This window comes from Pungitius pungitius, chromosome 11, assembly GCF_949316345.1.
Source record: "Pungitius pungitius chromosome 11, fPunPun2.1, whole genome shotgun sequence".
Taxonomy (NCBI): Eukaryota; Metazoa; Chordata; class Actinopteri; order Perciformes; family Gasterosteidae; genus Pungitius; species Pungitius pungitius.
Genome location: NC_084910.1, coordinates 14,203,714 through 14,217,821, shown reverse-complemented (window position 1 = coordinate 14,217,821; position 14,108 = coordinate 14,203,714). Strand labels below are relative to the sequence as shown.

The window sequence follows — 14,108 nt, the reverse complement described above, 5'->3', positions numbered from 1 at the left end:
TCTCAAGCATGTGCACACACACACACTCACACACACACACACACACAGTCAAACAGAGAAGATGCTGACCCCCCTCTATTTACTGTGATTCCGTAGTTGTCGAACCAGCAAAACCACCTCTCAGGCGTCTCACTTTCTCTCCCTCCTCGTCTTCTGAGGCAGACTCACACAGTCACCTCCTCCTCCTCCTCTTCCTCCTCCTCACACCCCTCCAGCATCACGATGGCACTAATATCCCATAGAGATGTTATGTGAGTTATAACAAGTTGACCTTCACATTAAAATCTCATCAACTTCCCCTCTCCTTCTCTAGCTGTACTTCATCCGTCTTCTTCTCTGAAAATGCGTCAATGCATTGTTTGTGTGATTCTCTTTAAACCATTTGATCAGAATGTCTTATTGTTGCTGTTATCTTTTCGATATACACCGCCTGGGCCCTTTCGTACGAGTTGCATGTCTTATCTTGTCCTGGCCACCACATCAATGTTATGATCTGTTTTACAGTTATTTGTTGTCTTATAAAGGTGTTCAGGCTGTGAACGGGGGAATTTTCTCACATTTTTTTTTTACAATTGTTTTTTATTTATAAGACTCAGCTTGATGTTCTTTACAACCAAAAGAGTGTCACTAATCAAGTGAAGAAATGTGACTTTTGCGTTTTGATGTAGCTCTATAGTCTGTAACGTGTCTGTCACTATTAGTCCCTGTTAAATAAGGTATTTTAAAGACAAATACACAGAAGGCCGCCTTTGTGTGAAGGTAAAGCCTCCTCAGGGTAAACCTAATGTCGACTGCGTGAGCTCGAGCTCTTCACCACAGCCTCAACCCCCCCCCCCCCCCCCCCCCCCCTCACACCATCTCCCTTCATGTAACTGAGCTTCCGGCGCCCCGCGGACCCAAGTTGTGTGTGCGGCCCGTCACTCACTGTCGCTCTGACACGATATCATCCCTCCTCCTCTCCCTCTCCCTCTATACTCTCTTTCTATCTCACGTTAATCTCTCATGCTCCCCACCTCCCTCCCTCTCTCTGCATCGCTCTCTCTCTTTCTCTCTCTCGCTCCTGCCCTGAGGTCAGAGTGTGCTTTAGACTATTGATATCGTTACTAAAAATATAGGATTCCTCCATGAGGCAGCTAAAAATAGACCAAGGGACATGGACCACAGGAGACAGGGTGGGGGGGGGGGGGGGGGGCAAGGGGGAGTGTAAGATGAAGGAAGAGAGGGAGGTTACTTAAGGAGGTTAAGTCATAATGTGGGGTGAAGTGTTTAAAAGATCTTGAATAAACCGCAGCGACTGAAGCTGAAGGGCAGGTGAGTTACTGTGTTATCCACTTATATTTGACACAAAATGCTGTTAATCTTCTGTAAATTTAATTCAAGTTGGCATATGATTCATATTGAACGATGCTTTAATCACATGACCTTATTAAGCAAGCAGTACTGCCTATTGCCAGAAGCCTATGAGGTTTTCAATAAAAGCTAAATAATAATAATGAAATAAGATATAATATGTGACAGGAGCATGTTCCTTGTAAGATGTTTGTCCAATTATAAGACAAAATTGCAAAGGTAAATAAGAACTATAATATCAATTTTTTTTTTTATTGGTTTAACTAAATAATAACACAACATTATCAAACTGCGTTACGCCTACAATGGAAGTGAATGAAATAAAAATAATATAAAGGATAAGAAACAGTAGTTTAACATGACCCCTCCCCTCTCTCTCTCTCTCTCTCTCTCTCCCTCCCTCCCTCTCTCTCTCCCTCCTGCTCGCGCGGTGTCTCTGTTGTAGCCAAAGTAGCTGCTTGCTGAACCAATCCACCGCAGTGCCTGGGACACACTGAGTGAAAGAGAGTGAGCGATTTTGGAGGATGGGTAACGGGGCTTAACCCAAACCACACAGGAGAGAGGGACCGGAGCCCACCAAGCCTCCCTGGTGTGAGGGTTCTTACTGACGTCTGCGCACGACTCTCGTGGCATGGTGAGTATTTTTAAATAACTATAGGATGTTGGTTTTTTGGGTGTGATTGAAACGAAGACGCATTTTTTTTTTCAACCCGACTCGGTCTTTTAAGATGTATGCGTGTTTATTATTGTGTGTGAAGGGGGGGGGCGCTGCATTCATAACGCGTGCTCCTGTCGTGTTGTGCGTAAAGACACATCTTTTTTCTAAAATACCACAGTCAGGCTAAATGTCACATGGAAGCCTGGAGTCGTCATTTCGCTCACATGTTCCGTGCTCTGTGTTTATCATCTCCAAACTCCGCGTGTGAGTGTGTGTGTGTGTGTGTGTGTGTGACAGTGTGCGTGTGTGTGCGTGTGTGTGTGTGTGTGTGTGTGTGTGTGTGTGTGTGTGTGTGTGTGTGTGTGTGTGTGTGTGTGGCTGCGCAGCTGAAATGCTCCGAGAGCAAACCCACCCATGAGTCACGATGTCCAGTTTACTCGTTTCTGAAGTCATGTCTCTCTCCAATGACTGATTCCACCCTCCACTCGGGCAGATTGTTTTGAGTCGTGGTTGGTGAGTTTAGCACGCGTTCCCTTCCATGTTGGGTACTCCTTCAGTTTTTTGGGCCAAGGTCTTTCCCTCCCTAACCTAAATCTGCTAAATGTATTCCCGCTCTTCCCGCCTCAGAGACTCTCTCTCTCTTTCTCTCTCTCTCTCTACATAGTTTCGTCCTCCTCTCTCTGCTTCTTTTCGGCACGTCTCCATGTCTTTTCACCTCGCCCATCACTCCCTCTTTCTCTCGGTGTCTTTCTTTCCTGTGAGGTGATGTCAGTCCGTAGATGTGACAGATTGGAGAGAATTAAACCCCTTTTCTCCCCCGTTGTGGCTCCTATCTAACCAATTCAATTGGCTCATTACTTCCTGGGGTGAGGGAGCTGAGGGGCCTGTCTCACAGCGCTAAAATGGGATTGTCATCACAAATCTAACAGTGAATTTAGTTTTTCATTCAATGTTAAGTCTATACTGGTTATTTCTCCACGAGCTGCAACAGAATGAGGACCAGAATGAGGACAACACATGGGCTTTTCCCTCTTATTTGAGTCCCAAAGTGTTTTCTGTGTGATGTCTATGAGAGAGAAGATGCTGCCGTCCGTGGTGCTGAACAAGTCTGGAGGGGACCACGCCGGCACATCCACTCATTTCTGCCCGGTTGCAACTCCGATGGATTCTCACTCATTGCTGATCACTTTGGCACATCCTCCCGCTGCTGGAAGGTGTGATTGTTCATTGCCACCCCCCCCCCACCCCCTCTCTGCTCTTCTCAACCCCCCCTCCCCCCTTCCTCTCCTCTTCTGTGTGCTTCCAGTTGATTCGTACGTCATCTGTTTTTTTTTATTTTACGGAGACTACCTGAAACTCTCCCAGTCACATGGCTAAACCTCTGTGCTACAGTCAGCAGCAGCAGCAGAGACCACAGCTATTCCCGCCAAATGACTCACGCCTCGCCGCTGATTAAAGGAGAAAAATAAATACACGGAGAAAGAAACGTTGGTATGAGAGTTAGGAATTCCTTGATATCCTTGAGCAACAAGAGTGGTTGGTCATCCGCCGCCCCCCACCCCCCCCAAAAAAAAAACAATTCCGTGCGTCTCTCAACCTCAACATGCCCAAACATGTCATTCTTCTGGGGATTTCTGTGCTGCGTATACCCTTTACAACCAGCCAGCTCTGCTGTTAACAACAGAAGGTCTGTATATCCCGCTGCTGCAGAGAAACTAGAGCAACTTATCATTTTGGATCCGTCTCACCACAATGGCTTTCCAGATAAGATGAGGCCCGAGCTTAATCTTTAAGAGTTTATTCCCTAGAAGAATGACTGAATCTAGTATAAGTCTGCTTTTCAGAGGCCCAAAGGCTTGTCAAAAGAAAAAAACATGAGGAAAATAAAAGGTTTATCATGTCTATGGTACTAGGAAAGTGCTTTTAAGTGTGGTGATTGGTCAGTGGAATTAATTAGTCTACTAAAACATGATGTACTTTTACCATACACTTGTAAAAATAACAGAGAATGATACCACAAATTACAAAGAAAAGACCTGGTCATCTGCAGCCATCTGAACATGTTCATGAATCACAGTCAAACAGGCCAGAAGTGTGCAAATAACGACTCAGCTCACGAGTGATACGCACAGGAATCTTTTCAAATCTTGAAGCAGCAGCTTTGTTACATCAGCAGTCTGATTTCACTCCTGTCAGCTACAGTCAGAACAAGAGGGGGAAGTAGTTATGAACCGGACACACCCGGACAAAAGAAGATATCAAATATCGTGCAAAGGCTCCATTTCGTCCGCAAAGCGGTGCACTGTTGTGTAATGATGTCGGTGAGTTTTCCCGGGACACGTTGGACCACTGATGGGGTGTTTTTTTACACCTGGATGAAGTGACCTGTAATGGCCTGTAACGTAGATAAAGGCAGTAGATACAGTGTGATACTCACAGCAGCACATATTCAGCAAATGAGAGATTGTTGTGGGTCAAGACCCCTCTTGAAATAACTAAAGGTGGTCCCATACTTTTAGCTAGTAATGGGTAGTGCAATAATAAAAGTTGTATAAGTAACACAAATCAATAATCACGATTAAGATGTAAACGTTATGTATGTTCCAAAACCAGAGAGAAAGTCTGAAAATAATCAAAGCAAGAGCGAACTAACCCCTTTAAAATGAGGACATGAGGTCAGCTCCAAATTAGGCACAGGATTTTACCTTCACTCACACACACCACACACACACACACATGCAGAGAAATAAATGCACACAGACAGCACGCTCAATGGATTTGCAGTGAAGTCTTTCCCAGTCAACCAGAACAGAAGTCACATAAAAAGCATGTGTGAGTCACACAGTACCTCTCCTCCCTCTCCTCCCTCTCCTCCATCTCCTCCCTTCCCTCCCTTCCCTCCCTTCCCTCCCTTCCCTCCCTCTTCTACATCTCCTCCCTCTCCTCCATCTCCTCCCTTCCCTCCCTCTTCTCCATCTCCTCCATCTCCTCCCTCTCCTCCCTCTCCTCCATCATCTCCTCCATCTCCTCCCTCTCCTCCATCATCTCCTCCATCTCCTCCATCTCCTCCCTCTCCTCCATCTCCTCCCTCTCCTCACTTGCGTGTGTCTGTGTGTGTGTTTAAGATCCATCACTCTTTTTTTCTTCTTCTTTTCTTTTTTTAAAGTCCTCTCCTAAGTTCAGTGATTCACCGTGAAGTCATCATCTGTTGCACCGGCTCCTCTCTGACCTTCAACGGGATTGGTCGCCCCTCGACGTGTCACTAACTCTTCTATAGCGGTAACGCGGCGGGACGGGGAGATGGCCCAGTAGCTGCTTGCGTGTGTGCACGTCCAATTTATACCTTGGTGTTTCCCCGCTCTTGTGACCTCCTGCCTCGCCGACCCCCCCTACCCCCCACCATGCAAACGACTCTCCTCCCCTAACGCCCCTCCCTTCCTCGTCCCTTCCAGATGAGCTCGTGCAGTAGCCGTGCGCTGACCATCCTGTCCACGGTGTTTGGAGCCTGCGGCCTGCTCCTGGTGGGGGTGGCCGTGTCCACGGACTACTGGCTGATCATGGTGGAGGGCATCATCCTGCAGCAGAACCAAAGCATGGAGGTGAAGATGGCGCTGCATTCGGGCCTCTGGAGAGTTTGCTTCGTGGCCGGTGAGAAGACGCGACAAAGTATTCAAATAAAAAAAAAGGAAAGGATGACCGGAGAATGTGTGCACAGCCAGAGAGTCCACTGCATCTCAATGACAAATACACAGGAGCAGATAAAGCAGCCGAGTGAGGGAGCAGCAAAGGGGGGAGAAGAGAGAGAGAAAGCGAGCTTCTGGCCTCCAGAATCATTGCTGTCACAAAACATGATTGTTACCTGAGCAGGACTGCAGGGACCCACAGATGTTCCTTTCTCTTTTTTTTTTGGAGGGAGGGGGGGCGTTCTCATGCATCACTGGCTTTGAAAGCAAACCCCAACATTTCCCTCTATGTGTGTGTGTGTGTGTGTTTCCTCTCAGGAGCAGAAAACGGGAGATGTGTTGCATCGGAGTACTTCACTGAACCAGATATAGAGATCACCACGGAAAACACAGCAAATATCCTCAGTGAGTAAAACACAGTGCACATTATGAGAGGAGCTGCATTGATGGGTACTGGAATTTGAACATAATTAAACAATATTGGATTGATAGAAAATTAACCCGAGATTCAACTTGAATTTCATTATCGATTAAAGCAAAAATAGACTTTGTGAGGCTTTTCTTGTTCTGTCTTTTATCACAGTAAGCCTCTGAATTTGTATTTGGGGTTTTGGACTGACACTCAGACAAAATTATATATTTAAAGACTAATCATTGCAGCCTTGGTTCTCTAACAGTAATCGGATAAAATACATTGTTGTAATGCATTCATTGTGTCTTTATCTGTTGTCAGGGTTTGGGTTACAGGTTCATTTTGACATGTGTGCATCATAACTCTGTTTCCCATAGCTAAAGAGCAACAAGACGCTTCACGAGATAGACATTTACAAAGAGACGAGCAGACGGCTGTAATAAAGTCACGTCGTTTCCAATCCTCCTAGTTAAGTGAGGACTGTCGCGGCCTCTCCACTTCACTCAGCGGGCGGCACGTCGCAGGTTTCACCTCCTCTGATCGCCTTAACTCGTCTTTTGTGAACTGCAGAGCCGCCGCCGCCGCTCTCCCGGCCGTTTAAGGGCGCGCTGCGTCCGCTTTGCTAACGCGGTGACCTCTCCTCCCCACAGAGATGGTGCGGACAGCCACGCCCTTCCCGATGGTGTCGCTGCTCTTCGTCTTCACGGCCTTCGTCATCAGTAACATCGGGCACATCCGGCCGCAGCGCACCATCCTGGCCTTTGTGTCCGGCATCTTCTTCATCCTCTCAGGCGAGGAACCCATTACTCATGTGTCCCCGCCGTCACCACACCTTCACTCCGTTGATTGATTACAGCAGCCCTCTCCATCACGGCTCTATTTTTAGCGTGTGATGCAGGTGTGTAAGGCTGTCATCCGAACAGGTGACTAGATCAGGGTCCCGCTCTTCTGACTTTGGAATTAAACATGCGTCACGAGAGAATTTGTGATTGCGCGCCGACGACTGCGCGCGAAATCCTGACCATGCCACACTCCCACAGTAGCCCACGAGCGGGCCGCTCGTCATTCATTTTCTGCATTAGTGTAATTCACCCTGTTGAACAGCAGGTGGCTCTGGTGCTCCCGGTGCTCGTCCTCCCGGTTTGAAAAGACTGTCAGGTGCCAAATTGGGAGCTCGCGTTCTCCGGAGGCCGTTTCCCTTGACGCGTTTGAGAAGGAGCATCAGACGGCTCCAGAAACTCTGCCGAAGCGGCGACCCGCTGAGGAAGGGTGGAGCGGACTAAATATCTTTTATGTAACCGGGGTTATGTAATGTTTAGGGCCCGTGCTGGAAGTGTCGCAGTGTTTTTTCTTAATAGGGGGATAATAAGGGGCAAGTGTGTCGGATTGCTGTTCAGCGGTTATGTATCCTGCTGCACTGAGCCCCTCTCTCTAAACACTGCCTTCGCCCTGCCTTCCCTCCTCACCCCTCCTCCCTCTGCCTCCTTCCTCCCAGCCTCTGCCACACCTCCCTCCTCCTAGTCACTCTCCTTCCTCTCATTTCCTACTGACTCCTTCGTTCAGATTACACCGCCTCAGTATTCTTAGTCACTGTGGATGTGAGTGTCGTGAGCCCGTTGTGCTGCATTCAGGGCCTCTGCGGTTGGTAAATGTTGGAGTTAAGAGTCGGACATGTTGTGATTGATGTCGCAGAAGTCATAGCAAGAAGCCACAGCTGTTCGAACGTGGTCCGAGGTTTATATTCCTCTCTTGCTATGCTGGTTAATCGATTTCTTCTTCTTTTTGTCTCACCAACTTTTTGTTTCCTTCATCTACCTAGTGTGCACTCTCAATTTTTATGATATTACTTATTTAGATAACGATGTGCTTTGACTGCAGGATTGGCAGCAGCATGGTTTCTGCATTTTCAGTTTTTTCTTTCTTAATTTTAAATGGACTGCACAGCCTCTTAAACAGGATGTTTCCCTGTGAAGGACATAACTGCTTAACAGCCGGTTGGAACATTTGAATCTGGCAGGGAAGGCTAAAAATACTCATTTGGCCGCTTATAGCACGCTACTTTCTTATTAATATCTAATATTGATTCTTCAATGTTGGCCATATGTTGTATCTCATGCATTTAACATTTCTGTGTTCTTGGAGGAAAGGGTTTTAATGTTGAATGTGTTGCTTCTGGCTGAAAAGAATCATTGAAAGCTTATTCTGGTTTCCAAACCATCATTATTCCTGTAACACAGTGATGTTTAGAGTGGATGCTGAATGTAACAACCAAATAGTCTTAAAAAGCCACTTCTACTTTCGGCGTACCCCCACCCCTCTTTATTTTTTTACATAACTTTATTGCTATTTTCAAAAGAGCAAATGACAATTGTGCAAACTTAGTCAGTAATCAAATAACAATATGACAATTAAATTGAAGGTACTTCAAGGTACTCTCAGGATTAGTAAAGGAAATACAATTAAATATTTTAAATTTGTAGTCAACCCCATTAAGTAGAAATTAAATCACTAATCACAAACAGAATTTATGTTTTCAGAGAACAGTATGCCACCATTATGTTGTTAAACACCATAAAGAGAAAATGTTTCAATACACCTTATTATACTTAATAAAGGCATTTTGTGTGGTTAAATATTGATAAAGTCAACAGTGGCTGGAAGCAGTTTTTAATAAAAGTGCTTTCTAACTTAAACCACACTTAAAACACAAAGTCCTTCCCAATACAAAGAGACATAGGAAACAACAAAAGGACAAACAAGAGGCCGCAAAATACCAACTGCGCTCTGTAATATACATATGTACGTAATATTTATGTGATATATAATATGTATATAACTGCATCTGACTCTCTAACCCTGTGTCCTTGTTGATGTGCTGCATGCAGGCCTCAGTCTGGTGGTCGGCCTGGTGCTCTACATCTCCAGTATTAACGATGAGGTGATGAACCGGCCCAGGGAGCCCGAGCAGTTCTTCAACTACCATTATGGATGGTCCTTCGCATTTGCTGCCTCCTCCTTCTTACTCAAAGAGGTCGGTCTGGGCTCTGTGTGTGTTTGTGTGTTTGTGTTTTCTTTTGTGGGAAGAAATGTCAATCATCTGCACACACACACACACACACACACACACACATACACTCTCTTCCCATCATCATCAGCATCAGCCGTGCTCTTATTGTGATGCAGTGGACTAGCCTCTTCCCCTCCTCCCCTCCTCCCCTCCTCCCCTCCTCTCTCCTATCCTTTGGCACCATCTGTTCTACACACTCATTTCTCCTCTTTTTGCCATTCTTTCCCTTTCAATCTGTTATATATGCTCTTTAAATAACCTGCACACTCAGCTTTTTAGCATCAAAAGCTAATACTTTCCCCTTTTCTACTCACATACATTTCCTATTAACACTTCTGCCCTGTCAGCCACTTCTAATGTAATTTCCCCAGCCATCACTGGGAAGTACTTCTTTGAAAATGTATTATTTTTCTCTGAACTCTCTGAATTTATTTACGTATTTAAGTCCCTCCCTCACTGTGGCATCTCCCCCCCCCCCATCTCTCATCCTGCTTCCTTCTCCCACTCCATGTCTCAGGGGGCCGGGGTGATGTCAGTCTATCTCTTCATGAAGCGCTACGCAGAGGAAGAGATGTACCGACCCCACCCTGCGCTCTACCGCCCCCGCCTGTCCGAGAGCAGCGACTACAGCGGTCAGTTCCTCCACCCCGAATCGTCCTGGCCCCCACCGAAGCGGGGCCGCAGCACCTCCGAAGCCTCCAGCGACATCTCCATCCAGCTGAACCAGGCTCCCCCGGTGCCCCCCAAGAGCAGCCTCCAGGGGCAGGGCAGCCCGCCTTCTGGGTCTTCTTCCGCAGGGAGTTACCAAATGCCCCCGCAGTCTGCCGGCTACCCCTCCACACACACGCTCACCAGGTCGCACGCCTCACATCCCCAAGGCCAGGTCCTTCCCATGGCCATGCCCCCGTCGCCCGCGCCCCCTCCTCACTATCACACTCACATGCACATGAGCGCCTCCCCCTGTTAGGAAGAGAGAGCACTAGGTAGGGAAGGAGAGACACTGGCTCCTTAGAATCACGTAGGCCGTACATTTAGATGTGAATGAGAGTAAAATCTGAGTTTGGAGCACAGATCATGTGAGGTTTGGTGAAGAGAGAGGTGGTCACACAGAATAAAATCAACCGAGGACAAAGAGGGGGGGTGGAGATTTTAACGGGATTATCGAGGTATGCCAGAAAATGCGATGGACGGAGAAAATGAAAAAGAACTGAAGATTGGAAAAAAGGAATTCAGTTTGGCATGATGGGAAGAGGTAAAAAAGTGATTAAGACTTTAGATAGAGGTTAGGTTTAGTGACAGAGGAGATGCAAGGGAGGGAGAGCGAGGGGCTGCGGCACAGCACGAAGATACTGCAGTGCTGCAGGAGATTTGTATGCATCGAGAAATGTACAATGCAAAAGCCTGATCACAAAGACTGAGGATGCACATTTTTATACATACATAATTCATAAAATACACAGACTACATACCTTATACCAAAAGGTAAATAAGGTTAAATATATTCTGGTCTTATCTGAATTTCTTACTTCATCAATCCAGTTTCAGAACTCACATTTTCTCAAAGTAATATTATTATTGTTAATATTATTATATTAAAAGTTAAAAGGTATTAGGTAACAATAGAGCAGTTCTGAAATAGGAACACTGTATGTGAATGCTGTTAATATTTGTAAAAAAAAAAAAACTGTGGACTGATATATCATAAGGAGAAAATCTAACGTTTGTTTTACATATTTGATTAAGATACAAATTTCTAAATGTATATATATATATATATATAAATGTATATAAAACTGCACACAGGGACTTGTAGCTGTTGTAGATTGTGAATGAAGCTTAGGCACAAGTCACATTTAGAAAATGTCTGACTCATTCTGCTTTGGATGAAGACTGCAAAAAGCGCACTACAACCACCGCTGCAGCGATGGGGAGGAAGAGGATGAGGAGGAGGAGGAGGACTCACCCGACACGGATGAGGCGGTCTGATGCCCTCTTCTGGCCACTGTTCAGCACTGACCTTGGATCAGAAGGGGCCCCTGATCACTACTTGTTGGGCCCTGTTGTGTGTCAGTTGATGGTGCAGCACAGAGCACATTGAACAAGACGCATTCTTCAAAGACTGGTTAGAAGTATTTTACAGTGCTGTTTAAACATCGGGAAAACTCACAGATGAAAGCATTAATAACAATTACAATTGAGGCTCAAAGGACAATATCACTGTTTATGAAACGCAAGCTCTTGTGGACAAAGTAAAGGCTGTTCTTTAATTCCAATATATTTGGTTTCCATTGGTGACGTTGCATTGTGCTAAAGATTTCTCGAGTATCTGAAGGTTTGTGTTTACATGAAAACGTGATATTGAGTTCTCTTGATTAGGACTGGATCAAATTATTTTCATGATTGCCTTATTACTCTATATATTTATTGTTTGACCCGTGGAAATTCTGAAAACAGTGAAAAAACGGCCAGCGTAACGTTCCATGGCTCAACGCTATTTATTTAATTTGTCTGTTTTTTTCAACCAATAGTCCAAAAACTAATGTTTTCGAGCAAAGACGTCAAAGAAACTCATTATATTTTGCTTTGAAAATGACAAAAGTTATTAATGTACTTTCAAAATAGTGCTGATTAATTATTTTGACGGACTGATCCTTTAACATCACATTATAGCAGTATAACACATTTGAGCCTACTCTGTCATGCACATGTTGTGTTTTATTTTGTATAAATATATTTTCAGATGCTTTAGAAACTTAAAGTTCAAGTCAAGTCACTCTTAAATACTGTACAGTATCTAAACCATGCAGAGTAGCAATCTTGGACAGAAAAGCAGGACCTGCGTATCAAAAATAGAAGAATAGTTGTTTTTAAGGCACATCATGCACAGGGACACATCGATGCGATATGTCTCTGTAATGAGAATTAAACCATTGTGCAGTTGTGTGATGGCTGGTTTTCATCATCACTGCGATGCTGGAGAGAGGGAAACACACAGAGGATGTGTGTGATGAAAGTGTCTCACACTTCCAGGGTTGAATAGGAAGTGAGATGCTGGAGATATCTCCGTGCTGCAGCCTCATGCAGGCTTCCTCACGGCCCTGTTCTTTCTTCTCACATTGGCACAGATTGGTACCTACGTGAAGCCCAGTGTAACTACAGCCTTCTGTTGATAGTTCAGCCTTTAAAGTTAAGGGGTTAAGTGCCTTGCTCAAGGGCACCTGAGCAGTAGCTGTTGAAGAAGATCAAGATCTAGATAAAACCTGCTTGTTTGAATCCACCTTTGCATCCTTTTTGACTATTGATGACCCCAACATGACCTTTGTGACTGTGGACAACTCTTTGATTCACTTATTTCCATTATTCATAGAACCATTTGATAGTCGTTCGCTGCCTCTTAAACTGCAGCAGCTCTTTCCCTATTCCTCCCTGTACCTCTTGGTTTCTCCCTCTCTACTACCCCCAGCTTTTCTATTTGCCTTTACGTGACATATAGCATTACATAAAAGGGTGTAGCTGTGCTTGCCTCTGCAGAAACTGTGGACTTATTGCACATGAAAAAAAGCAGTAAAACAAATGCTTCAGTGGAACTGTTGCTTTATGATCTTGAGTTACATAATTCAATAGCGGCTGTGATTAAGATCCATGTTGGAAAATAAACTTCAAACCTGGGTTCATTTCAACCTGTCCCCTCCCTCTGGTTATCTGCTTCTGAATTTATACCTTTATAATATTGGTTGTTAATTGTTTCATCAACGTTTTGTTAATTTCTTTAAGGGTTTACGTGACAAGATGAAGATAAGCCTTCATATTAATGTGAACTGTAATGAGCATGCTCTAATAATAACATGATAAAGAGTGTTTTCTAATCTGGTCTCTGTGATGAACTATGTGAGTGAGCACTGCACTGCGGTGAACCACTGGATGTGAACCAGGCTCCCTCAGTCACAGCGAGCCACCGCCGCCTGAAGGCAACAATTGATCAGTGCCGTGTGTGTGTGTGTAAGCGTTTGTGCGTGACTGGCTGTGTTTGTTGGCATGTGTACGCATGAAGGTTTGTAATTGTTTGTCATAACCCACCTAAAGAAAAAGCATAAAAAAAATAAATAATGAATTGTAATTTATGATAAGTTAACTTAAAGGGAAGTGAAAATTCCAATTAAAATCTGGTTTGTAGAAGACTCATTGTTTGTAAATTAATTACTTATTTTGGTCAAGTTCTTAAAGGGAGTAGATTGAGGGAAAGCGCGCGACACATTTTGAGCAATAGCCTTTTTGCTGTTTCTAATCAACAAGAGATCAATTAAGTAGAGAAAAAGAAAATACAATCTGAAATGTAACAGAGAAATAAACATATTTCAGCAAGATGCTGAAGCAGCAAATAGTAAATTATAGTGTGTGACTGTGTGTAAGAGAAAGAATCAGAGGTGTTGCATTAGGAAGTCAAACATCAATCATCAAACATCCAAAGGTCAATAAAAACTAAAACGAGTCTGACTCATAGGAATGAGAGTTTCCTGTGTGTGTGTGTGTGTGTGTGTGTGTGTGTGTGTCTCCTGTTGAATAAAGCCTGACTGCTGGTCTAAACAAATCATGGATAAATTGTGACTTGTGGTTGCTATGTGGCTACTTTTCTGTAATAGTGTGTGTGTATGTGTATGTGTTTGTGTGTGTGTGTGTGTGTGTGTGTGTGTGTGAGTGTGTGTGTGTGAGTGCGGGTTGGCGTGTGTAAGCATCTTTTCTTTATCTGCATTTGTGTTTGACTTAATGTGTGTGGCAGTGTGGGTTGAGTGGATCTCTCTTTTCACCATCACCATTACTGCATGAAAGACCTGTCACTCTGTATTAGCTCTGCCCGGTTCTCCCTCTCCCCTCGGTGTGTGCGTGTGTGCGTGCGTGCGTGTGTATGTGTGCGTGCGTGAGAGAGAGGGAGAGAGATAG

At 44.7% G+C, this 14,108-nt stretch overlaps 1 protein-coding gene across 1 annotated transcript; it reads left to right on the top strand.

Annotated features, from left to right (window-relative positions):
• Positions 1 to 1,764: 1,764 nt before the first annotated feature.
• cacng7b (calcium channel, voltage-dependent, gamma subunit 7b) lies at positions 1,765 to 13,348 on the top strand. Its single transcript, XM_037455214.2, has 6 exons — positions 1,765 to 1,984; positions 5,461 to 5,656; positions 6,010 to 6,096; positions 6,754 to 6,894; positions 8,989 to 9,134; positions 9,688 to 13,348. The coding sequence occupies exons 1-6, from the start codon at positions 1,982 to 1,984 to the stop codon at positions 10,135 to 10,137; spliced, it is 1,023 nt and encodes a 340-aa protein (XP_037311111.1). The 5' UTR covers positions 1,765 to 1,981; the 3' UTR covers positions 10,138 to 13,348.
• The last annotated feature ends 760 nt before the right edge of the window (positions 13,349 to 14,108 follow it).